At 42.2% G+C, this 26446-nt stretch overlaps 2 protein-coding genes across 5 annotated transcripts; both read right to left on the bottom strand.

Annotated features, from left to right (window-relative positions):
* Positions 1–4268: 4268 nt before the first annotated feature.
* TXNIP (thioredoxin interacting protein) lies at positions 4269–8478 on the bottom strand. The gene is made up of 8 exons (XM_081225168.1): positions 7946–8478; positions 7350–7422; positions 7100–7247; positions 6788–6890; positions 6398–6654; positions 6140–6296; positions 5875–6026; positions 4269–5745 (listed from the first exon to the last, which is right to left on the bottom strand). The coding sequence occupies exons 1-8, from the start codon at positions 8193–8195 to the stop codon at positions 5710–5712; spliced, it is 1176 nt and encodes a 391-aa protein (XP_081081294.1). The 5' UTR covers positions 8196–8478; the 3' UTR covers positions 4269–5709.
* A 10977-nt stretch (positions 8479–19455) lies between these two features.
* HJV (hemojuvelin BMP co-receptor) lies at positions 19456–23796 on the bottom strand. Of its 4 annotated transcripts, XM_081224594.1 has the most exons (4): positions 23665–23796; positions 22188–22374; positions 21211–21773; positions 19456–20710 (listed from the first exon to the last, which is right to left on the bottom strand). In XM_081224594.1, the coding sequence occupies exons 2-4, from the start codon at positions 22282–22284 to the stop codon at positions 20087–20089; spliced, it is 1284 nt and encodes a 427-aa protein (XP_081080720.1). In that variant the 5' UTR covers positions 22285–22374; positions 23665–23796; the 3' UTR covers positions 19456–20086. The 4 variants fall into 4 exon arrangements, with proteins under 4 accessions (XP_081080720.1, XP_081080721.1, XP_081080722.1 ...); XM_081224595.1 differs by lacking the exon at positions 22188–22374 and having other exon boundaries at positions 21737–21773; XM_081224596.1 differs by lacking the exon at positions 23665–23796 and having other exon boundaries at positions 21737–21773; positions 22188–22229.
* Between the last annotated feature and the right edge of the window lie 2650 nt (positions 23797–26446).

The following is a 26446-nucleotide window of genomic DNA, read 5'->3' as shown; positions in this document are numbered from 1 at the left end:
CTTCAACATATGAATTTATGGGGTTTCAGTTCAGACTATAAGAGCAGCTGCTCCCTGTTAGTTGAAGCAGAAGTCTCTTCTCAGAGGAGAGAGGAGTCTTCCCACATGGCCTAGAACTTGACCCAGCCAAGTCATGACCATGACTGTGATTCCCTGTTGTTTTACCACATGCCTCTGTGACTAAGAGTGTAGGTCAGGGAGTGAAAAAGAAATTATGTCCTTAGTACGTTTTCACTAAATATTTCAGCCTTTGTGAGGCCACGTATTCACAAAAGAAGTAAAGAAGTTATGTTTTTGTCACCAAGTGGTTGGCCTTGGAAGGCACACAACTCACTGAGGAACCATATAAGTGTCTCCAATATGCTGAGGCAAGCCATGAACACAGGAGCTGAAGACAGTGAGAAATTAGATGTCACATCCTAGTTGCATCCGAGGGAAGCAGGTGCATCACCAGGTTAGTTCAATCAAATCCGTGTTATAGGTGCTGGGGTTGAGGAGGGTGTCAGTCCTGGAACACTTTATCAGAGAAATTTACATTTTCATATGGCCTCAAGTTACTGGCATCCTCCAGTACTCCCTTTAGCATTTCTTGAAGGGTAGGTATTATGGTACTGAACTCCTTCAGCTTTTGTGTGAGAATGTCTTTCATTTTTCCTCATTCCCAGGGTTCACACTTAAAGAACTTTACTATTTTCTTACAGCTACATTGGACCACCAGGAAAATGACTTGCCTGGATATTATTTCTTGCTTTTAATGGTCACGATTTTTGCCAGAAGATGAGACAATGGATGTCCTCCAGCATCACATCTATGTACCTATTTCTCTGCAATGTGTCCAGCAGGTCCCACTCTTTGTGAGTGAGTTCTACAAACACGTCTTCAAAGGTCACTGATCTCTAAAGCATCATGGATATTCTGGTTCAGTCAGCATCATTTTTTCCATTGCCTCCCATGACTTGCTGTATTCTGTTGGTCAGAAGCCAGTCAATAGCCACTTAGTAGTTGCACAAAGAGTGGAGTTTCCTCGCTGGATGTGGATCACAGTCTGTGGCTGGGAACATCCAGGAAGGCGGGTTCAGTGTTCTCCCCCAGAACTGGCTAAAGTGGCTGCATTCTGGAAATAACTGAAAGTGATGAAAATCCAGCCTCAATCATCACTGAGAAGGTGGGGATAAACCGCACGGGGCGGCCGGAAATGAAGGCACGGTGCCGGGAGGAGCAGGCATGACCCCTTTTCACAGGTTGGGGCGCCGGCGGGAAGCGTCTTCCTCCTGCAGCCCCACCAGCCACCACGTGGGCCCCGAAGCCGCCACATGTGCTCCCGCGGCCGCCATGGAGACTCCCCTCCCCACATATATTTTTAAAATCCTCACTTCTAAGGTAGTTACTATTACTCTTTCCCATTTTACAGATAAACTGTAGCACAGAGAAGGTTAAACAAGTTGCAAGGTCATACAGCTAGTAAAGTGGTGGAAGTAGGATTTGAATTTAGATCGTTTGGCTCCAGTTGGTATTGTGCTTAATTACCACACTATACTATTTCTCCTTAATAGTATAGGGAGGCTGATCCCCGAACTTTTTCTAGGCTATAGACTCACCTATTGGGCCAGGACCTGCAGCCCTGGTTCTGCAGTCATCTCTGAGAGGGAGTTTTTCAGCTTTGGAAATGGAAGTGAATGTAGGGTCAGAACAGAGAATGGGACAAAAGTTTCTTTCTTTCCACTCCAGAACTACTGAGGTCAGGATGCTTGGGACAGGGGCCATCAGAGGGTCAGTAAAACATTTTCCTTAGCCATCTTATGCATTCCATCACCTAGAGATAGTCCGAGGAAAGAATACTAGGAAGGGGTCTGTCTACTACTGAAAGAACTGGGCAAAAGTAACTCTTTTACCCCACTTCATAACCTTCAGCTCTTAGGTGATTGTTTTTTGTTGACCAGGTGTTTGGTCAGATCTTCTCTCCATACTTTTCCCTCCCGATGCCTCAACCCAAGTTATATCCTTGTTTTTCCAGTCTATTCAGAGTTATCAAGGTAGCCAAGGATCCTGGTTGTGGAAGTATCTGTTCTTTCCTTGTTAATTTTACTTTCTCTAGCTCTTTTCTCTCTTTAGTTTTCTTTCTGTCTTCTCTCAGATCTTCCTATACCAGATTGGGCCTAATGAATAAATGATACCAAGAACTGGATCTCCTCAAATGGCTGTACATGTAGGTTATAGCTCTTTAAAAATTAAAAGGCATATGAGAAGAGCAAAGGAAAGGAAGACCCAAGATATCCACCCACTTAAGTGGAGAAACAGCTGGGCTGGGACCTAAGGAAGAGTACTTAAAGCAAGCCTATGTGCAGATGTCCTGGGGTGGGGTAGAAGTTGTGTATTGAAGGCAAAAGGAAGTCCAGTGGAGACTTTTGTGCTCTAAGGGAGGGATGCATTTCCTCTGGGTGAAGAGCTATAGATGCTTCCTTCCTTCCTCAGATTTTGCTGTGCTGTTCAATATGATAGTCACTAGTCATAGGGAGCTAACTAAATTTAAAATAAACAGAAATAAAGTCAGTTCATCAGGAAGAGTAGCCACATTTCAGAGCTCATTAGTCACATGTGGATAGTGGCTACCGTATTAGGGCAAATATAGAACTTTTCCATCATTACAGAAAGTTCTGTTGGACAGTGCTGGATTTGAGGTATTAGGGTATCAGTAGGTGGTGCATATGTTCTGGCCCTTCAAGGATCAAATCTCTATCAGACCTTGGGTGTAAGTTATCTACCCTCTCCATCCCCTTCTCATATCACTTACCAGTAGCCAGGCTGTATACACAAACAACCAGGCTTTTGTGCTCCATGGTCTCTCCATCTCTTTATCCTGCCCTCTGGCCTGCTCTTGTCCTTGCTCTATCCCTCCAGTCCCTGCAAAACAAGCTCCAGAAAAACTTTTCCATCAACTTTGACTTAGTTTCCTGGTCACAGAGTTGAAAAAGGGCGGAGGCACTAAATTCTTGAACAGGTAAGAAAAGGAGGCAGAGGTGAGAGTAAAGGTCACAGTCACCGTGGCAGCAGAGCTAGAGACTGACACCTTGGTAAAAAAAAAAAAAACGACAACGGCCAGGAGAAAGCAAAAGAGCTGCTGTGAATGAAAGATAGATGCAGACAAAGATTGAAGTGGAAAAGAATCTTTTCAATCCTACTTTCTGTTCAATTTACATTGATTTTATGAACTGCCAAGAGCTTGAGGTCTGGAATTACTATGTGGAGGTCCATAGAAAAGCCAACCCCCAAATAAGGGCTAGGACTAGATTTGTCTGCAAAGATTTAAATGAACCAGAAATCAGAACGTACGCTAACCTCTGCCATCTCAGGGTTTCTCATCACTAGTCACTCCTTTCGGAATAATAAAAATCATTTCAATTAGAGGTGGAATTGCGCCATCAATCTGTTATTACTCTACAAGAAGTAACAGAAACTGCTGAAGCATATCGTAAGGAATGAGGGTTGGTTTGAATATTCAGCAACCATTTACTAGGTTATGATCGTGTACTTGGATACGAACTGTAATGGGAGCTGCAGAGATAAAAAATGGTAGCTGGGGACTTCCCTGGTGGCGCAGTGGCTAAGACTCCGTGCTCCCAATGCAGGGGGCCTGGGGTTCAATCCCTGGACAGGGAACTAGATCCCACATGCATGCTGCAACTAAGAGTTCACATGCCACAACTAAGGAGCCCACATGCAGCAACTAAGACCCGGCACAACCAAATAAAATAAATAAATGTTTAAAAAAAAAAAAAAACAGTAGCTGCCTTCAAATAACTTGATGGTCATAACTCTAAATCCATATAAACCAGGCTTATACTGGGAAGAAACTATGATGAAACCAAATTATGAAAAAGACCCATAACCTTTTCCTTCCAAATCCCCTCACAAACTTCATTTCCCTGTATTTCAAGAGCTCATTAAACAAAACAAAAATTAAAGCTTCATGCACTCCGAAGTTGAAGGAATTTAGTAATGATTAACTATAGATGTAGAAAACTAGCTTGGACCACCAGAAGATCCCACTACAGTTCTTCAGTGAATTCGACAAAAGACAATGTAGCTCAAATTCCTTCCCTCTTCACCCCACCAACCCGCATTCTGACTATATTCATTTCGGTCAATAGGAAATGTTTTCTCTACAGGGTTTTCAACAATGTGAATTGTGAAGTAGGGGGAAAGCTCGTTTGGGCACATTTTCTTTCTAATAATGTCTTCAACACCATCTCAGAGACAAGAAAACAAACTTTTTTGCCATTAAAAAAAACTTTATTTTATTTATTTATTTTTTACAAAGAATACCCCCACCTGGGGTGAAAAAATATATCTGGTTAAGTACAAAATATAGTTTTTGTCATACAAAAAGATATACAATTAAAAAACAACAACAAAAAATGAAACCACCTTCAGCCCACATACTTTCTCAGGAAAGGGAAGATAGAGCTCAGTGCTCTGACACAGGACAGTGAACAAAGTGCTAAGGCTGAGGGAGACTGAGCAAGTGCTAGAGGCTGCAGTGAGAGAGGGGCTGTCAACATCCCTGTCTCCTAACACTGGGCAGGAAGGGAGCCCGCACAGCTTTTGTGAAGACCTGCCCTCTAGTTTCTCATGGCAACATCTGGATGCTCTAATCACAGTGTTGGGGCATTTTGATCTAGAGTTCCTCCTTGGGTTTGCAGAAGTCACAGTGGGCAAGGCTGATAGCAGCAACCCTTCTCATATAATTAGAGTGTCAGAATTGCAGAATTCTGTACACTGGGACAAAGTCTCAAAAGCAGTAACACTTTTTTTTTTTTTTTTTTGTCATTGTGCTTACCCCTAGAGACATAGTAGACCAGTTTTAGCTTACACTTGAGAAAGGAAAAAAATCCCAAATTTGACACAAACTAAAGTGCTAAGAACATCACCTCAGAATCAATTCCAAGGAGTCACACGGAAAGAAAAACACATTCTCCCACGTGAAAACGTTTGCCAACAGGAGAACACAGTGCAATAGGCTCTAAAAATGGCTTTTAAGACCTTTGGTGGGGCACAATTACTACCGCTTTACACCTGATTAAAGTACTTTCTGAACAAAGACAACCTTTGAGCTTCTTCCCTTTAATTCACATGGGAAGCTCACTCCAAAGTCCAAACCAAATCAGCTCTGGAGGGTTTTTTTTTTTTTTTCTATAAGTGTACAAACAAAGGGGAGCAACGATTTTAAGAACATCCTTTTCCCAAAGTTTTGGCCGTGATTTTTTTCCTTTTCATTTTCCTAGTTTGCTAAATTGGCTCTCCTCTACATGGCAGAGGTTCAAGGTCTATTGTTATACCAATCTATAATCCCCTCCATAAAACACTGGGAAGACCATGCCAGGAGGCCATTTCTACCCCTTATTCAAAACGACTGAAAATGCCTCAATTTTCAAAGAGATTTAAGAAAATGGGATTGGCTTGAATTTTTCTAGTATGTTTTTAAACCCATCCAGTAAAATACCCCGTATCACATCTCACTGGCTGAGGACGAGTGCACACCCATTAAAGCCCAGGAGATTGCATGCTGATCACCTCCTACACTGGAGAGTCAGAGGCTGGGGTGGACCGGTACCCCACTGTAGAGACTGCTGAGTCTCTAAAAAAGTACGAGTCCGGGAAGAGAGATGAAAAGAAACAAGTAGGTACAGCTGCTTCTTTTCTTCCACATGCTCACTGCACATTGTTGTTGAGGATGCAGGGATCCACCTGGGAGGAAGAAAGAAAACATTTTAGTTTGGGTAAGAACTAAAAGAACAACCCAGTTTAGCAATCCCTCCAAGTCAACTTCCTATAGTAGGCTTAGGGCAAATGTAGTGGTAAAATGACAATTCTCACCTCAGTGTAAGTAGGTGGTGGCATGAACTTGAACTCAGGAGCATACATAAAAATAGGGCTGTCTTGAGAACCATCTGTGTCATCTAGCAGAGGAGTAGTGGGGCTCTCCAATCGGTGATCTTCAGGAATGATATCCATATAGCAAGGAGGAGCTAGGGAGAGAAAGTATGGGGATAAGAAGCCTGGCCAAGGAATGCTTGACCATCACCAATTTTACAAATCCAAGCAGGCCAGAGAGGAAGAACAGACATTAGGTCTAGCTCACCTTCTGGGGTATCGGGGATGTTTAGATCTACCCAACTCATCTCAGAACTGGTTCGGCTGGCCATGCTGGATGTCCGGCTACTGAGGCCTGACCTGCTGCCAATTACCAGGGGCAGGTCAAGAATGACTTTCTTGGAGCCAGGAACGCTAACATAGATCTAGAAAAGGAGACGGCAGTTCGTTAGACTGGAGATCTGGAGAAAACATCACTATTATTTTGACAGATGAACAATTTCTCTCTCCAGCCCCACCCACTCACCAGTAAGGAGTATTCAACTCGAAGGATGTTGCAGCCCAAGATAGAAGGCCTGATCTTCTGCACCCTAAGGCTCTTGCCACGCCATGATGCGCAAGTTCCTGAGATAATATGATTGCCTCTGACCGATGACAACTTCTGCGTCAGCATCTTGGTTTGGCCATTGGCAAGGTAAGTGTGGCGGGCTACAATGGCTGCTTTGGGGACCACGATGCGGGAACTTGTATTCTCAAAGTCAGCATGGATGTTAATCTCATCACCTAGCAATGAGAAAGATGAAAACTGATGCTTAGTACAGTTGATGACTTTTCATCTGTCCCTGTCTCCTGCCCTCACCCCCAAACCCACAGTTCCTGTTTTAATAGTCTCCCATTTTAAGCACTAAATCCTTACCTTCACAGAATCCTTTTCTGTCTATTTGGGCAGAGACGGACACCCGCCCATCAGGAATAAACATGCAGGAAACTTTCTTCTCCTTTTTAGCAGACACAGGTGCCTATGTAGAATGGAGGAGAAAAACGTTTTGAGAATTTCTAGAGATCCTTTCTCTGCTTCTCTTTCCTTTCCACTGCTAATTCAGAATGGGCAGCTTTCCCTCCCACCTTGATGACTTAGGACTTGATTCCCTGAGGGGCTTCACTCTAATGCCCTAGACACTTATTATCTCTGAAACCCAGAAAAATAGAATCTTAAAATGAACCTCACCAGTAAATCAGGGGTATTGACATCCACTAGATCCATCACTTCAAAGTTTTTCTTTGTCTCCTGAGTTGGGTGGCTGGGGCGATCAAGAAAAGCCTTCACCCAGTAGTCTACACACCCATATTTTCCTTTGAAAGATGTTCCCAGAGGCCTTTATCAAGAAAAAAGAAACAATTAAAAAATGCTCTCCAGGAAGAGTAACTGATCAAAGGAGGGGAAGATAAGTCCACAGATGCATTTAGCTGATACATACCCCTGAGGAAGCTCAAAACCAAACTTGTATTCATATTTGTTTCCAGGTCTCATGATCACCATTTCATTCTCACCTGAAGGGAGAGAAAAGCGAGTAGCCATTAGGTTTCTTGTTACACTTAAAATGCATCTGTGCGATATGGAATTCTTGGGCAGCACACAAGAGTATTGTAGAACCCCCATTTTCATCCCTTATGTTATTAAACGAGAGATTCTGATGCATTTCGTTGGGCCAAAAAATTGCAAAGCCCTGCAGTGCTCAAAGGCTCAACCAGGACAGTTAAGCTACTATCATCTCAAACAGGAAGCAAACAGAATAAACAAGTTATGCACACAGAAAATCTTTCAATAGCTAAGGCAACATCCCTCAGGATCAACTACAGAACACAGCACCATAAGAAATTGCACACATCACCCTTTTTTGGGTGGGGGGTGGGAGGAGTTCGCAAATTATAACTAAAAAAGATAAGGAAGCCACACAAAATGCAAACCACACAACCTGAGCAACTTAGAATCTATACTGTAGGCTCCATTTATTCGTATCAATTCTCTTCTCGAATCAGCTTTCACCTTCCAGCAAACAGCTGGGTCACTCACCTGTTGGCTGGTCGTCCAGGAGAAGCGTGTCTTCGTAGCGCAGGTAGTTCAATGTCTGTTTGCACTGTTGGGATCCCTGCATCCACAGGACTTTGGCCATTCCGCAAGCCAGGATCCTGACAGCTTTGACTCCAGTGACTTCACACACCTCCACTATCACCCGGCCAGCCACCTTCTCCCCACTGCCGTACACCTTTTCGGGGTCGTTAAAGACCACCTCGAAAGACTTGATCTTCTTGAACATCACCATAATCGGGCTGGGTTGGCTTAAAAGTTAAAAACGAGGGAGGAAAAACAGAACCCCAAATCAAAGGACCCTTAGCATTAAGTTAAAATTATTTCACTCTTCAATCCTCTACTAAAGTTTCGACAAAATGTCCACAAAAATTGTAAGCTGAGGCTTAGGCCAAGGGATTTCAAGAGAAAAATAAACCCTTTCTTTTCTTTCTTTCCTCCAACAGCTGGAAGAGAGCCCCGGATCTCTGCGGAAAGGCTAAAAGAACACCGCCTGAGGAGAGGAAAAGAGAGTGCAACTAAGAGCCGGAAACTGCTCTATATAGTAGCCCGGCAGGCAGGGCCACGCGAGCGCTGGCCTGGAGGCTCGTGCTGCCCTCGTGCACAGCCCTCCCATTGGCTGCCCGTTCCTTGTTTACCAGGAGCCCGGCCAATCAGTGAGGTCGCACCAGCGCGTGGACACAGTGTGCTCCTGGCGGGGAAAATAGTTGTTGTGCATCGCTGCAGGGCCAGGAGGAGGGGGCGGAGGGGCTGTGGGGCGGCTTCCCTTGGGCCCAAAGGAAGTAAGGCTTCGCTGCCCCTAAAATTTATCCGAGGCCGGAGTCCTTCGAAGAATAGTTTTGGGGTGCCAGCGATGTTTTGAGGTAAAAGGAAAATGTGCTTATGAGGGAATTTCGTGCCTAGCCTCAGCCAATGCAATTAATTTAGAGGCAACTGTTTATTTCCGACTCACAAATCGCAAGTCGTGTGAAAAACAATCTCAGAGCTCCAGAATAATTTAGGATCGGGGCGGAGGACAGGGAGTGCCGCTGTTACTGTTCAGGAACATCCCCTTTGTCCTTCTGTTGCCCCGCACCTCTTAAAAACCAACAAACAACACCCCACCCCCCAAAAAACCCTGCTGTGTGGGAAGGAAAAGAGAGCTTGTCACAAAATTTTAACCTCTCTTCAGCGCTCACAGGAAAGCGAGTATGTGGGACTGGTCGGCTTTCTCCCTCCCTTTCTAGCCCCCCGGGCTCGGGGCTGTGTGCCTCAGCCCATGTGCCCTCCACTCTGTTCTCGGGACCGGAAACAGTGCGGGCGTGTCCACATCCTCTTGCTTATCCCCTCATCTCTTCAGTCCCTAACTGCAAAGTTGGGGAACACTATGTTCCGCCAGTTACCTAATTACCTCTTTAGTAGTGTGTTTTTTAGGCTCTGATTATCTCTCACTCCCAGCTTCTCCAGGAAAGGAAAAAAAAGGGTGCTTCACTCTTTTCACTGCCCCCCGCTGTTACTTTAACTCTTTCTTGTCTTCGTCCCCTCTCCAACTTAACGAAATCAAAGGTACATCCTAAATCTGCTGCCTGTGTTCCTCACAGCCTTCAAATTAGTTAAAAGCAGGAAAGTTCTCTTGTTTGTAACCAAAGTGTCCGAGGAAAGATGGCCGTATTCCTGTTTGAAGGAAGCATTCCCGTCTTTGAAAAGTTTTTCGTTTTTTGTTGTGTTTTGTTTTTTTCCCTAAGCTGTTTAGAAATTGCTGAGAAAGGGAAGAGAAAACAGAAGGATTACTAGCACACTATATATTCATGCTAAAAGAAGCCTTGACTCTTCGTCCTGTGTTGTCGTTTGGCTCTCTGTCAGATGGGCTTTTCCTTGGTGGCCATGAAATGCCTTAGGAACCGACTCCTGAGATATTTTTCATGAATGCAATAAGAAAAACTTGTGTGCAGAGATACAGGGATTCTTCTCCCTTGTCTTTGATTCCTGATTCCCTCCCATTTGTTGGGGAATCAGGAGATGACCTCATTTCTTGTGCTGGAAAGAGAAAGACAATGTTCCCAAGATTGAGATGGGGAAGTAAATAAGAAGCATTAGAATATCCAGAAATCCTACCCTCTCAGCAAAAAGACGGCTATTCATTGCTGTGAAAGATCCTTCTTCCTTCCTCACACACCCTAAGTGGGTTGACACTCTAAGACTAACAAGTTACAACTCAACCCCACCATTAAGCAAACTCAAAAATCAGGCATCAAGACTACTGGAAAACACACACACACGCACGGCACCAACCCCCAGGAACAAAAAGGGGAACATGTTGATCCTTAGGATATGTGGGTTTGAGGCAGCACCCTGTTCAAGAAAGTTAACCAATAAGGCCTGAGTTATTTTCAGTCGGTAAACAGTATTGATTGAGTTATCTGGAGCAGGGAAGGTGGGGCTCTCATTAAAGTAATTTTTAAATTTTGAATTGTAGCTTCTGAGAGAATTTTTAGCTTGATAGATATGAAAGTACATAAATATGAAATATCAAAATGTTTACAAAGAAATACATGAATCAATATTGTTAAACTGTGTGATGTGTAACTACATAAATTTTGAGGGACTGAGAGGAGAGGTGAGTGTAACAGACCAGGGTGGTGTTGATTTGGGACATCTTAGAAAAAGGGAATGCTGATATCTATTTGGACACATCTGTGAACTTCTGACTTTTAAAAAAACCCATAATACCATTCCCTTTTGCTCTAAGTTCCTCTCTTGGGCTCCAGTTTCTTCTTTCCCGTTCAAAACTTGGTACAGACCACTTGTTTGGGCTGTGCTACGGGGACTGGGTTCCCTTAAATGCCAAAAACCTATTTCACTTTGGCAGCAGCTGCTGCCTACCAGGCCTGTAGCCAAAGCATGTTCTGACATGGAGTCCCCCCCTGGCAGAGTTGTTTACAACCTTTCACCTTATAACCTGGTATTCTGATGAAAATGTGCCTTCTGATTCTTCTTTCTCAGTTCCTGTGCCAAAGAAGAAAAAATCTTGTAAACTGCTGTCCTGAAAACAGAGTACAAACACTTGTGGGGTGCAAGAGAGAAAAAGGGCAGGTCCAGTAAGGAACAGCAAAGGAGGGCTAAGTCCAGTTGTGCAAATTAGATCATCTTTACCTGCTCCTTCCCCACCCTCTTCAATCCCAGTGCCAATAGGAAACCAAGTGGTGATTGTTGTTTGCTTTACAGGAGGTGGTTGAGTAAAGCCAAAGGGTTCATGAAGAGAAGTGCCCTCAGTGCTCAACTGCCAATCAGAGACAAGGAGCTGGTTGCATTTCTCTTTTCTTTAACCTCTGGTGTGATAAACATTTAGGACTCTAAAGACTCAAGTTTCCTAATAACCCCTTCTTTTTTCCTTTTAATTGCTACTGTCATCTCCACTCTGTAAACTTCCCTTTTACTCTTATCTTTTCCATTCTCCTCTAGGGAATATTATTTTAGAGACAAATAAAGGGAGTGTGGCATGTGAGGCTGACCAAGTTTGCGTATGCCTCCAAGTCATAGATAACTGAGAACTTAGAGTTCAAAGTGACTTTTTGGCTATTTATTGAGCACCTATAATGGACCAGTTCCTTTAATAATATTAATAATATTTAAATAAATATTAAAATATTTAATAATATTTTATTTATAGGTTCATCTGTCATCTTGTTCCAGAAAGGATTTAAGGGTAGATTATTTCATTTAATTCTCACAATAACTCTGTGACTCAGGGTTGATGAAGTCAGGCTCAAAGGGTTAAGTAATTTGCCTGCAGTCACAGATTTTCTAAGTAGAGCAAGATGTTGAGCCGAGATCTGTCTATATGTACCCTTTCTAATGTGTTGTCCTGCCTCTCAGTGCTTTAACACATGGTATCCTGTTTGATCTTCACTGTAAACGATTCAGAGCAAGACTCATAAAATGTTAGAGTTAACGGGGACTCTAGCAGTCTTTTTTTAAAAAGACTATTCCCTTATTTTAGTTAAGTGACTTGCCCTAGGACATACAGCTAGTAACTGGTGGAGCCACTCTCCAAACCCAGGATTCTTAATACTTAATCTAGAGTCTTATCTCTAGTTTGCTTTGTAAGGGTTCTTGTTTTTCAGTTTAGCTTTAATTATCAAAAAATACTTCATCTGAACAGATTGGTGGTTGCCAGGGGTTGTGGGGTGGGCGAAATGGGTGAAGGGAGTCAAAAGGTATAAACTTCTAGTCATAAATAAGTCATGGGGATGTAATGTACAGCATGACAACCATAGTTAATAATACTGTATTGCATATGTGCAAGTTACTAAGAGGGTACATCTTAAAAGTTCTCATCACTAGAAAAAAAATTCTGTAACTATATATGGTGACAGATGTTAACTAGACTTATTGTAGTGATCATTTTGCAACATATTCAAATATCCAATCATTATGTTGTACACTTGAAACTAATATAATGTTGTATGGCAATTACACCTCAATTAAAAAAAATCCCTCATCTGGAAGCCCACATTTCATGTTTATTGGGGTTATTTTTCTACTATGTTGAGGAGGGAATGGAGATGTAGAAGTTGTCCAACTTCAGGGAAAGATGGGGAGAGGAGGTAAATTAATTTGCTCAGAACTACTGCAGACATATTTCTTAAAGTTGCCTTATTATATAAAAAAAATTGTTTCCCCCTCTCTTGCTATTACCCATATATTTTCTTTCCTTTACTGTCAAATTTCTTAAGAGAGTAACTTATACCAGCTTTCTCTGTTGGCTAAACTTGCCCCTTTGTAGTCTGGCTTCTGCTATCACTGAAATGCTTTTCTTAAAGTTTTCCAGAGGAAACCAGAGTAGTTTTTTAGGCCTTATTTCCCTTGACTCCTATATAATTTGAAAACTGCCATCTTTTTAAATTTAAACGTTCATCTTGACTTTTGGATTTTATCCTTTTTCTCCCTTGCTAGCAATTCATTTTTTTTCTACCCACCCCCTCCCGAAAGCTTTTCTCCTTGGCCCTCTCCTTTTCTGTCTTCAAGCTTTGCTGTTCAGTTTGCCCATCTGTACATCACTCAAGGAAACCTCTAGCCTGTCTTGAGATTTCCAGTTGGCATCTCAAATTCAACTTGTCTAGTATGGAGCTCATAATCTTCCCCTGTGCTCAACCTCAGGTCTTACCCTTGTTTCTTTTAATGGGACCATTATATATTCTCCTGGTTATCAAGGCATAAAGTCCCGAAATTGTCTTCAATTCCTTCCTCTCTGACATTCCCCACGTTCAATCGACTGCCAAATTCTGAAGAGGCAGTCTTTCCAGTGTTTCTAGAATTTCTTATTTCTTACTCCACTGCCATCACTCTGGTTCATGTCCTTGTTACTTTTGCCTAGATTATTTTAATAGCTTTTAGCTGATCTTTCTGCTATAATCTATAGACCATGACTAGATTAATCTAACACAATTGAGTTCCTATCTGTTCCTGTGATGCTCCAAAACCCACTGCTTATTGAATCAAATTCAAATGCTTCAATCTGGTATTTAAAGCCTTCACAAATTGACCTAAACCAAACTTTCCAGTCTCATTTCTCTCTGCTTCCTCAGAAATGTACCCTACACATCAGCCAAACCTGAGTACTCAGTATTCCTCTAATATATTGTTCTCTGCATTTGTTTATGCTTTTCTCTCTACCTGGAATGCCTGACTTTCCTCCCCATCTCTACTTTTTGAAATCCTACCCACTCTTCAGTAGACAGCCAAATGAATTTTCCTGTATGAAACCTTTCCTGATTCCCAAATCCCCTCATCTCTCACCTTGTAACCACATAGGATTTCATTCTCTTTGAATACTCCATTCCACATTGTTTATATTTCTCATATGGAACCTATATGTAAAGTTTCTTTTCTCTGCTAGGTAATGAATTCCTAGAGAGCAGGATCTTTGTCTTTTTAATCTTTTTATTCTTCAGAGCATCTAGCAGAGTACATTTCATAGAGAAAATATGTTATTAAATATAAACTGCATTGGTAGACTGGGATATGTCTCTGGAGTAGAATATGTTACTAATTCAGAACCTAGTATAGTTTCTTATCAACAATAAGAAACCTCAATCTCAGTTCCTTCTGCTATACTTGAACATAACCAGTCCCTCCTCAAAGCCTGTGGCCCAATTATGTATAGAGCAAGGGTGGTGAGGGTGGTGAGGTGGTGAGGGGTGACGGTTTATTTCTCTATGAGGGAAATTTGGACTGTATTGATGTTTATAAACATGAGAGAGATGGGACATTTTGTGCTTAAACCAACTTCCCCTTTTCTGAGAAATTCTTTCTTACACAATTCAGTAATCCAGTTGGCTCAGCCCTGCCCCCCAGTGGATAAATTAAAGTACTATTGAGATCCTTAGTCCATACAGAAGCTTTTCTGAGACCTGAAACTTGACCCAGACCACTCCCCTGAGTGACGAAGATGATTCTTTGATCCTGAGAAGGGAGCAGAGGAGGGAATATGGTGTTCGTGACTGAGAGGAAGAAATTACATATTAAAACAGTTTTCTGTTTTTTATCCATTTAACAGTACTTTCTATGTTAATAGCATTTTATAAATGTACATAGAGCTAAATATACATGTGCATTGTAAAGCAATTGCACAAACATTAGATTCTCACTAGATAGGCAGGCAGATATTTTGTAGAAAGGAATATTGCAATGTAGAGAGCTCAAGTGACTTTAACTTCACGCAATTAGGACAAAATTCATCTAATTTATGGCTCAAAAATCTTTCCACTAGAGCATCTCTTATCCTTTAAAAAAAAAAAAAGTCATCTCCTTTGTAGAGATTTCTCTGATTTCTACAAGCAGATTTAATTGTCACTTTCTTTGTATTCCTAACAGCATATTGGACATCCTTATATATATTATGAATATTGATCATTTATCTGTTTATTTGTCTGTTCCTTCCCACTAAACTGAGTTTCCCAAAGATAGGAACCATGTTGTCTTATGGCCTGGCATAGTTTAGGTGCTTCAAAAATTCTAAATAAGGGTAAAAGTCAGTCCGTAGAGGATTATTTTAGCCTGATCAGCTAATGTGTAGCATATTTAGCCCATCCCTTTGCTCATCCTTCTGGTTTTGGCTTCTTCTCCAGCACTGATGGTATTCTCCCCAGGCTTGGTCGTGGTAGATGCAGGCCAGTGATCTCCATAAAGAGAAAATTAAACCATGGCAGAACATTTTCTGTTCCAGGTGCTACAGTTTCAGCAAAGGACCTTTCGATTCTTCGCTGGGGTGAGACAGGGTTGGAGGGCAGGATGAAGACACTGATTAGTTTTTCAAAAAAATCCAGCTTAACTAGTTCCTCATAGGTAGAAGTAGAAATGCTGTATCAAAGACCGATTACACAAAACCCTTGATACTAAAAATATTGAACCAGTAGCAAAGAATGATTCCATAATAGCCCTTCAGTGGAGGCAGAATCCAGTTATCTTTCCTGATTACTCTTTCACTTTCTCAAAGCCCACCCTCCATTCACACACAAATTTTACCTCAGGAAACGTATGTAACTTATTTCTTCTTATTAACTATTAGGAGGGTGATGAATAATTTGGTGTGGGAGTAGGCAGAAAAATTGAGGAAGGCCTATTATTTTCTAATGTTCTACCTTCCTTCCTTTCCTTAGTGCTGGTGCAGTTTCTTGGCACTGATTTTGAGAACGTGTAATTACTGGACCGTGAAAATTATCTGTTTCCTTGAGAAGAAATGTGGGAAGGAACTTGCCATGAAGTATACAAGGAGGGGTGAAGTGGGTAAGAAGGGGGTTGGGTAGACCTGAGAAATGGTTGCGGTGTCCACAAGTATAAGAAGCTAAGGGAAAATGCTCAGGACTGGCCAAGGTGGAAATGCCCTCTCTTTTTAAAATCAAAATAATGTAACATAATGAAGTTAAAAATCACATAATATTTGATGCTTATGCAAAAACCCAGCAGTCCTCAGTTCACTCCACTGAGATAGTCTCTTCCAATTATTTCAGCTTTTTCATCTGGTATTTACTTCATATTTCTAAATTATATGTTTCTTCTTTTGTTTCTTAATTTAGAAATATTAGACATATCTGCTCTTTTTTTGTTATAGTATTTGAAATTTTAAGCATCTTACGTCACATTGTATCCCTACCTTCCTGTTCCTCCTACCTCATCCTCCTTATAGAGTTATATAACAGTTTTGGCCAAATCAGTAGTCATTGTTTACATTATTATCACTGTGTAAATAGCATCAATTGTGGAGCCAAGTAGTGTATTTTGATTGTTTTGTGTCCTGAACAACCCTTTGTTTGTTATGAAGTTATAATTATTTAAGCAATTTATTTAGTTTATTATGCACCTATCCTCAGTTTATGTCTGAAATGCCAATTCTGTCAAATACTTATTAATATTTTATCTCAAATGGTCAACAGATCAGATAATCTAAGAAATTAATTTTCTTTTTCCTGAAGGCTTGCTCCATCCCCACTAGGTAATTCTTTTTAGTCATCAGTACTATCTGCTGACTGTGAAGTGAAGTGAATTGGAAAGACAAAACTGAGGCACAGGGTTGATGTTTTTAAACCAGAAAATGTCCTTTCTGTGATCTCTGACCTGGAGAATGACAATCTGGAGGAAGGAATATGGTCCTTGTGATAGGAGTAGAAGAGAGAGTGTACAATATTTAAATATTCTCTTTCCTTTCCCCATCATCCTCCTCTTTTCTGTGTTTTCCTAGAAGAAGGAAATTCTGTTCTAATCTTCCTTTTTATACTGTGGTCATTCTAAGCCTTCGACTGATCCACCAAAGGAAGAGGGAAATGCAGGCTACCTATTTTTATAAATTACATGTTTATTGGGTATACTGGATGTTTGATGAACTGCACATATTTGAAGTGCGTATTTTCATGGCTTTTGAAATGAAATCACTGCCACAATCAAGATAATGAACATGTTACTCCAAAAAATTTCTTCAGGTGTCTTTGTAAACCATCCCTCCCTCCCTCCCCCTGACCATCCCCAGGCAACCATTGATCTTTTTCGTGTCACTATATATTAGTTTACACTTTCTACAATTTTATATAAATGGAAGTATACAGTATGTAGTCTTTTTTGTTGTTGTTTGGCTTCTTTCACTTCCATTCTTATTTTGAAATTCATCATATTGTTGTGTGTATCAGTAGTTTATTTCATTTTATTGCTGAGTGATATTGTATGCAAGTCATTGTGCAGACACATGTTATCATTTCTCTTGTATCAATACTTAGAAGTGGAATGTTTAGATTGTAAGGTAAGTATATGCTTTTAAAGAAACTGCCAAACCATTTTACAAAGTAGTTGTACTATTTTACTTTCCCACCAGTAGCATGTGAGAGCTTCACAATTTGCCAACACTTGATATGGTCAATCTTTTAAATTTTAGCCATTCTGGTGGGTGGGTAGTGTTTTCTCATTTTTTTTAATTTGATTTGCATTTCCATAATGAGTAATGATGTTGAGCATTTTTTCATGTGCTTATTTTGAGCTCCCCATTTTTAAATACTCCATTGGTAATAGGGTTAACCTAAGTTTGGGCAAAGGAAGCAGTGTTGCATGACAGGTGCCATAAGAGAATCTCACTCACCAATTCGCTATGAAATTCTTCTTAACTTGCTTGAAATTCCCACACCTGAGGGACAAAGTTATGTACTCTTTTGAGTTAAGAGAACCAATATAAGGAGCAGTTTCTAAAAAAGATGTTTTGAGTTAAAATGCCTAAGTTATCTGTAAGTGAAGACAGCAATGGCCATTTGAGAGAAAATATTAATAAGTATTTGACAGAATTGGCATTTCAGACATAAACTGAGGATAGGTGCATAATAAACTAAATAAATTGCTTAAATAATAATAACTTCATAACAAACAAAGGGTTGTTCAGGACACAAATTTCCTTCAAATTTCTTCCATTAGAACAGATTGTTTTCTAGATTAGCTAAAGGTCATATAGGGACTTCCCTGGCGGTCCAGTGGTTAAGACTCCTGCTTCCACTGCAGGGGGTGTGGGTGCCATCCCTGGTCAGGGAACTAAGACCCCACATGCCTCGTGGTGTGGCCAAAAAAAAAAAAAGAAAAAAATTGTAGAGACTGTACTTTGTGGGAATGGCAGAGTGGCTATGGTCCTTAAGAGAAGGTGGAGAGACCGGAATAGAGGATGAAGAATTGCAAAAGAAATTTGAAATGGCAGCCCAGATAGGACCCCCTGTCTGGTAAGCAATGGCTGGTGTGTATATGTATCCTGGGGGAGTTTGCTCAGGTGGGTGAGACTGAGAGAAGAAGGATGAGACAGGGTGAATACACAATTATGTTAGGGAGGGCAGGCCCTAGATAATGGAGTGCCTAAAGGGGAGACTGAGACCAGAAGCAGGCTTCATAGTTTTGTTCAGAACAGAACTGTTACTTTAGAACATCCTGAACTAGAACAGCTTCTATTTTCAGTCTTTTCTTCTACAAACTAGATTCCTTCAATTTGGGGCCTTTCCCACCCTTTTCCAGCTCTCCCTTTTGGGTTTCATATGATAGAAGAAGAGAATAGTTTTTGTGGTGGCAGCCACTGCCTGCCTGCAGCTCCCCTTCCCTGCCAAGCTCCACAACCAAAATCTTTAATGGCTGTTTCCTTGACAGCATAGTTTTGTGGTTTAGAGTAAGTTAGGTCTCTGGAGCCAAATTGCCTGGGTTCAGTCTCTAGCTCTACCATTTATTAGCTGTATTACTGTGGGCAAGTTGCTTAATCTTCCTGTACCTCAGTTTCCTTGTATAAAAATAGAGATAAGAATATTACCTTCCTTAGAGAGTTGTGAGGATTAAATGCATTAATAATTTTAAAGTGTTTAGGGAACCACTGGTGGTCCAGTGGTTAAGACTTGGCGCTTTCACTGCCATGGGCCCAGGTCCAATCCCTGGTTGGGGAACTAAGCCATGCCGCATGGCCAAAAAAAAAAAGTGTTTAGAACATTACCTGGCAAGTTTTAAGCTCTGAACAAATGTTAGCTGTTAACTGAATTTAAACTCTTTGGCCCCACTTTCAAGGCACTTCATAATCTGGCCTCTGTCCATCTACCCTTCTATCCCATTGCTTCTTGTCTACTTCATTTGAGTTTTGCTGATTTCCTCACTGAATCATGAATCTATGTATAACTCCAGATGGTGTCCGTTGCCTGGAAGGTCCTTAATTCAAATCCTACCTAATCTTCAAAGATCACTTCGAATCCCATCTCCTCTACTACCTCTTATTATATCTTGAGTTCTCATCAACCATCTTCCCATTTGGATTTATAGTACCATAGAATTTAGTGAATAATTACATGCTCATCACTCCTTCATGTGAATCAGTTTTGTCTCTCTAATAGCCTGTAAACTTCCTGAGGGCAGAAACAATATCTGATACTTCTGAGCCCTCTTTCAGTGGAGTGAACACATTGTCTTTATGCCATCTTAAGCGTCTGTAAAGAGATTCAACATAGGCAATAAATGTGAAGAATTCATAACTTTAATAACAGATTAGTTAGGGGTGGGGATGATAGTTTCTTTCCTATCTGTGCTATTCTCCAAAGACAGAGATTCCCTTCACCAAAAATCCAGACAACCCCCACTTCATCTCTGAACCAAGAAAGCAGAACACATCTTACCCACATATACTTATCAAATAGACTCTTCTCCCTATCATTTCCTCCTCTTTCCACCTTCCAAGAGAAAATATCATTAGATTTTGAGTTTCTGATGGGTAATGATCATCTCTTTCTCTTTCAGTTCTTCTCTATTAAAGGTCTCAACCCTTACATTTCCTACTGATGGTCAGGACCCCATAACCTCTAAGCTTGTAGGGGTGATCTCAGGAGTAGATGGACTGGAACAATTTGCTTACTATAAATAAGACTGGGAAAATTAGTGAAGAGCCCCTACTGAGGTCTGGAATGCAGAAACCTTGCCCAGAATCCTCACTCTGTGATCATTTCAACCCTGGACTGCAGCCTCTCTCACTCTAGATAAATGTCACTGTTTCATGTGTCTCTTAGTCCCCACTGTTTCCTTCAGTGATTCTTTATGTTCTTCCTTGCCCATCTCTATCCACAAATCACTTCTAAACCAGTCATGAGATTTCTGGCCTAGTTATTGAATGCAAAGCCACAGAACAAAGACCCCAGAAAGGAGCGGGGCTAGGAGGGTTGCTGAGGAAAGAGGAACCCCAGCATCCGAGGGGAAGAGGTGCAGTTTTTCCAAGTCTGGCAGGAAGGCTCGGGCATCCTCCAGAGCTGCCTGAGCTGCCACAGTAAAGTTGGGGTCACCAGAGATTAAAACATCAAAGACACAGGAATGGAAGTAAGCATCTTCAACTGGCAGCCCTTCCTTGCACAGCTGTCTGGCAGTATCAATGGTTATAGCTCCCCGACGACTGCGCTCTGAGCGTGAGAGTCGCTGACTTGGAGGGCATCCGCCAACGCAGAGCTGCAAGTCCTGCTCAGCTGAGAAGGCCCTGGCCACATCCTCTGCTACTTTGATGGAGAAGGAGAGCTGCCCAGCTGTCTGCCGAATGATTATAGTTGTGCCAATGTAGGCAGCTCGGATCTCCACATGGCTCCCAGGGTTAGCAGTTCGAATGGATAAACTTGAGCCCCCAGGTCGGTCACCTCCATTGATAGAACCATCTTCAAAGGCTGCGGGAAGATTGTCCACCTCAGCCTGGTAGACCTTCTGATCAATGCATTCCTGCATGTTCTTAAATATAATGGTGAGCTGTGAGGGCAAGAGGGAAAACAGTTTATTTTGGGCTCAGTACATCCTACCCGCTTCCACCAGTCAGGCCTCATTACATAGTCAGGGATCTGATCCCAGCAGAGATGAAAGGCTTATCATGGTTCTCACTCCTTGATCCCTTCTTTATGTTCCAATATTGCTTTATCCCTGCTCAACCCCTCTCTTTCTTATTTGGTCTCAACCTCGGAAACTCCCACAAGAGAAGGAAAAGTTTCCTTTCTGTAACTCCTCAACCCAGGGCTCCTCAACTTTCCTCTTTCCAAATTTCTCTTCAGTGTTTTCTGCATTGGCGTGAAATTCCCACTGAGGGAAAGTGATTTACAGGAGCGAGTGTTTGGTAGGAGGGCGTGATTCAAGATGTGAGAGCGGTTGAGGAGGAAAGGGAATAGGGAGCATTGCTGAGAAATAGTGGCAATGGCATGGGAGTGGTACCCTGAGGTGACCCTGGGAGGATCTGGAGGAGCAATTGAGTCCCTGACCTTCCGGGTGGTGGTGGCGTTGGCCCCCGCTGCCACGGGGGAGCTGGTGGCCTGGACAAAAAGGAAGTCATTATCCAGCAAGGGCCAAGCTCCTTGGACACGGCACGTGTGAAAGTGGTGACGGAAGCTGCGCACGTGAGGGTCCCCGAAGGAGGCGCAATGCAAGAAGCCTGGGGGCTGACCGTTCAGCCGGAAAAACCGGCCTTCATAGTCACAGGGGTCCGGGGCTGAGGGACCAGAGGAGCGCACCGGGCCTGCGCCTGGAAGGACTGGGCCCCGGGGTGGGGGAGGGGCCGTGGGGCCCTGGCGGGAGCAGTTGTGCTGGATCATCAGGTCTTCGATGCCGTGCACAGCAGAATGGAAGGCGAGGTCCCCGCGGCAGGTGCGGGCCGTGCGCCGAGTGCAGAGCGCGTAGGAGCGGAGGGCTCGGCAGAGGCCGCTGGAGCCCACCCCTCCACCCCGGCCTCCTCCTCGAAGGGCTCCTGGTGAACCCCCACCTCTAAGGCTCAGAGTGGAAGATACATACTCAGCATTGCAGCGGAGGATCTTGCACTGAGAATGAGCTGAGGACGGAAGGGAGAGAGGATTGTGAGATGGTCCCCAGATCCCCGCTCAACCATAACTCTCCCAAACCTCATCAGGGGATTCCAGCCGGTCCTAAAACCCAACTGAGAGCCTTCCACAGACCCCAGTGCACAGCCGCGAGCCCCCAGCCCCCCAGCTTTCTAGTCTTGTCCTCTTTCAATCTTGCTAAACATGTGTAAGCCCTGCTAGATCTATTCTCCCTGTGGATCAAGGGCTTTCCCAGTGCCCTTCCCCAAGTTGAATGGAGAATAAAATATACCTATCTGAGAGTGGGGCGAGTGACTGGAATTCCTCAGCACCCATCTCTTCTCACTCACCCAAGCTCACATGCCCACCCCTACATAGCAGCCTACCCCCTAGATTCCCCAAACCCTTATCTAACCCTTCCTTACCATGTCCACAGAGGAGCAGCAGGAGAGTGAGAATGCTTAGAGTTGGGGGACTGCCATGGGGGCACCAGGGACTAGGGGACTGGCCTGGATCCCCCATACCTATCCAGCCAGGTCCCCCCAGGTTCCGGTTCTTTCCAGCTGGTGACCCTCCTACCTAGTGAATTTTGACCGGACGTCCTGTAAGGGACTGAAAAAAGAAATTTGGCTGGGCATGGGGAAAGAGAAGAGTTGAAGATTGTTCAGAATCGTGTGAAGAGAATCTCGGGAGATCAGGAAAAAGATGAGCAGACTGTGGAGTTTGGGGAGAATGGGGCTCCCTGAAGTAAAAGCAAGGCTGTTAAGCCTCTGTGCCCTGCTCTTGTGGCCACTTTCAGGTCCCTTATGCAATACCCCTAGGTGGGGGTGGAAGAAAGGTTGAGTGAACTCAGGGGGGCAGAGTCCACTGTATTGCCCCATTCTGAGCTACCAAACAGCAGAAATGTCAAAAAAGGAGGAATCATGTGGATAGATCAGATCTCAATCATACCAGTGGCTCCCCAACAGAATTAGGATCTGAAAATACTTCAGAAACATACCTCTTATTTGCCCTTCCCTATCAGGAGGGGACACCCTCCAGAGGTCATTCATTTATTTTCCTCCTTTGTGTCAGAATTTTCAGCGAGAAGGGGTAAGGGTGGTATAACCATCCCTGTTCTCTAGAACGTCAGTATTCAAATGAAAAGGGAACCAGTCTCTTTCATCTACTCTAGAGAGCAAAAATTATAATCCCTCTCTTTCAGGGGATAATGGGATGCAAGCCAAGCATGCAAATAAATACTTGTTTGTAAGTCAACATTTCTTCTTGTATTTTTCCAAACCTCACTGAAGAACCACTCTTTCCATTAACCTTACCTTGCAAGTTTAGAAGTTCTCAATCTTTTGATGAGAACAGAGCTTGGGGAGAGGCTAACTCCCTTTTGCCAAACTACCCTCTCCTGGGATAAGGATACGATTGAGGGAGAGTCATGCAGGAGGAAGAATAGGATGATGGGACTAGAGTTGTGGGGAGAAATCATTTACAATAAGGAGTAACCCCCACCCTTGGAAGCGCAATGTGAAGGGCACTGCTAAGTAGGAGCAGGATAGAAGGGTATCAGTGACTAATCATCTCAGGCTACATTTGGCCTTGGTGAGAAAAACACAAAATAGGAAATGTGGGACACATATTAAAGAAGGAGACTTCATCAGAAGTCTTGAGGTAACAAGATAAGAAGAGAGCTGACTCTCAGAGGAGAGACGGAGGTTTAAATTTCTAATGGCCAGAGGCCAGAAAGAAATAAGACAGAAGGAGAAATGGAGATTGGGGCACCTTGGTATGGGAGAGATCCTAGCTTTTGGACCAGAGACATCCAAGTAGATGTCGTAATTTTATGAAATTCTAACTTCAATTCTAACTCCAAAAGCTTATTAAAGGAATTGCAGTTTCATTTTGACTTACTGTTTCCAGAGGTCAAACATTAGTCTGATATCCAATTCTCCAGCCATGACTGTCTACTGTCAGTCAGCTCCAGCCAGGGGATCCCCCGTCTCTTTCTCCATGTCTCCCCTAGGTCCCCAGACCGGCTGCAATCTCACTGAGGTCAGGGAACCAGAGAAGGTCTGGTGTGGGTGGCTGGAGTACTGGACAGCTGAGCAGGGGAGGGAGGTGGCTACTGAGTTGACTGTTTTAAAAATAGCTAAGTCCAAGATTCCAGGAGCATTGGTGGGGGTAGGGTGTTGGAGTGGGGGGAGTGGGGAGGGTAGGAGGATTAGAAACAATATGGAGTATAGGGTGCCAAGTGCGGGGGGGAGGACAGAAATATGACAAGCAAGTCAGATATCCAGTTCAAGCTTATATGATTCTAGTCACTGCCTACTGCAGGCAGCCCTTCAGCATTGTCAGTAATGAGCTCCTGGCCTTTAAAAATTAGAGTGGACAACTGTACGCATTTCATTCACCACCCTCATCCCTGCTGTACTGAATATTGCGTTTAGTTTCTACAGAACATATCTAGGAGGTAGCTGACTTTAAATAAGGTGCATAGCAGAGGTAGTTCACAGCCCCTCCCCCATTTTTGTAGAGATTTCAGAAGGACTAAAAAAGCCAGCTGTCTAAAGAAGAAATCTGAGCTCTGAGTTGTTTAGGATGAGGGTTTGTTTCAGTCTACCAGCTCAGATCCTTGCAGCTGTCTATCCCCCTACCTCCTCCATTCTCACTCCCTTGTTTATGTAGCAATTCCTCTTCCCAAGTATACATACAAACATATAAGCTCCTGAGTTTCTGGGGAGGAAGCTAGCAAAGGCAAAGAGAAGAAGAAGGAATGGGGATAGAATTTTTTGAAGGTTAGTAATCCACAGGGAAGAAGAACTTGGAGAGATAAAATGAGAGAAAAAGAGATTCAGAAAGATACTTTTGTGAAGTAGCATAATCCAGTGACCTTTTAAGATATTGCAACCAAGGAATTTAGCCATGTCGTATTTTTGCAGCCATAGGCACCGGGGATCATCATCATCTCTTAGTACTTGCCAAGTGAAATTAACAGAAGGACTGATTCCAAATACTGTCATTAAAGCATCTTAAGTTGCTCTACATTTAATTCAGAATTTAGAAGTCCACAGAGTACTCTTCTCTTTTTTATACATATAGATCTGAAAAATTTTCTCTCCACCACATGAAGCCATATCACAAGGGCTTTTATTATAAAAATGTAAAATGACCCCAACCAAACTATCCAAATGATTTTAAAACACAATAATTTGACTATGACATCCCAAGTGGGATATACTCTAAGGACAAAAAGAACTGCAAAAACATTTTAGGTAGTCATATTGTTGGTGGTACTGTTGTTATTGTTATTCTGAAAGTATTGTGGGTGTACTGTAGGATAAAACAAATGAGTAATAATGTTAGTGTCTTTGTGAGCCAGGATTTTTGATGTAGAATAAAGAGATACAGATTTATGATTGATGAAGTTAAGTAAAAACTCTATATTCTGAATTTAAATTGGAAGTATAATTCAGAGTTATACTTTTATATATGGTATATACTCATAGTTATACAGAGCTCATGGTGTATTTTATCCTAAAACATATCCTAACTTTATCCTGAAAAGGCCTAGAAACGATAACCCAGTAGCAATAAGCACCCCTGGTGTCCAATCTGAGCTATCTCAATACCATTTCACACTAAAAGGAACTCCTTGGAGAAATGGCTAATTTCAGGTATGGGGCAGGAATTGTCCAAGATAAGCAAGGAAGTTTTCAAAAACTGTTAGAATTCTATCAAAAGGACTCAGAAGCAACTAGAACAGTTCCCACTGGCCAAAGATGGGACAATTTGAGTGTCAAAATGGATACTGTATGCAATGGATCTAAACATATCAGGTATGTTTAAATCTATGAGTTTACAATGATTCTTAAACATACAAACTCATTGGTCATTGTTGGAGAATGCTAGGGGAACAACTAATTCATTATGTAGAAACTGGAAAGCATTAAGCATTTATCCTATTTTTTTCTGTGGGAACACAAGATGAGGGGAAATTTTCTCTTTATAGAAGTTTCCCAGCAAATGAATGAAGAAGGAATGGCATTTTACAATATCAGCATTACAATATCAGCATTTTGTAACTCCTAATGAATTAATGTATCTAGGCAATGATCAACGATAGCTGTTATCCATCACAAAAGGAGAGACAAACACGTCCTTCTGATCATAGGTGGAGTACACAATTCCACCTACGAAGTAGTCCTGCAAAAAAATAAACAACCCCTTCGGTCTGAATCTGATCAACCGGTAGTCAGCTTACTACTTATTTAGAAGGAATGCAGGAGACATAAAATGGTACCTCAGAGGTGCAAATCCGGACTATGGGCATACTCTTCAGAACAAATGACCTGGGTTCTTCAACAAATAAATTGGGAAAAAAAAAAAAAAAGATAAAGATGGAGAGGAAACCTATAGCCTAAAAGAGAATTAAGAGACATCAAGCAGTTGCAGAGTACGGGCTTTATTGTATTCTAATTCAAGAAAAAAAATTTTGAGATATATGGGGAAACTTGAATGTTGATGAACACTTACTGGATACTTAATGATTTATAAGGAATTATTATTAAAGTTGTTGATGTGATACATTTTTTAAAAAGTGCTTATCTTTTAGCAATACATCTTGAAATATTTGCAGGTGAAAAGATATGACACTTGGGGTTTGCTTCCAAATAATCCAAGGTGGGGGAGAAGT

Source organism: Mesoplodon bidens (genome assembly GCF_964165515.1).
Source record: "Mesoplodon bidens genome assembly, chromosome: 2".
Taxonomy (NCBI): domain Eukaryota; kingdom Metazoa; phylum Chordata; class Mammalia; order Artiodactyla; family Ziphiidae; genus Mesoplodon; species Mesoplodon bidens.
This window is presented reverse-complemented; position numbering and strand designations above follow the sequence as displayed.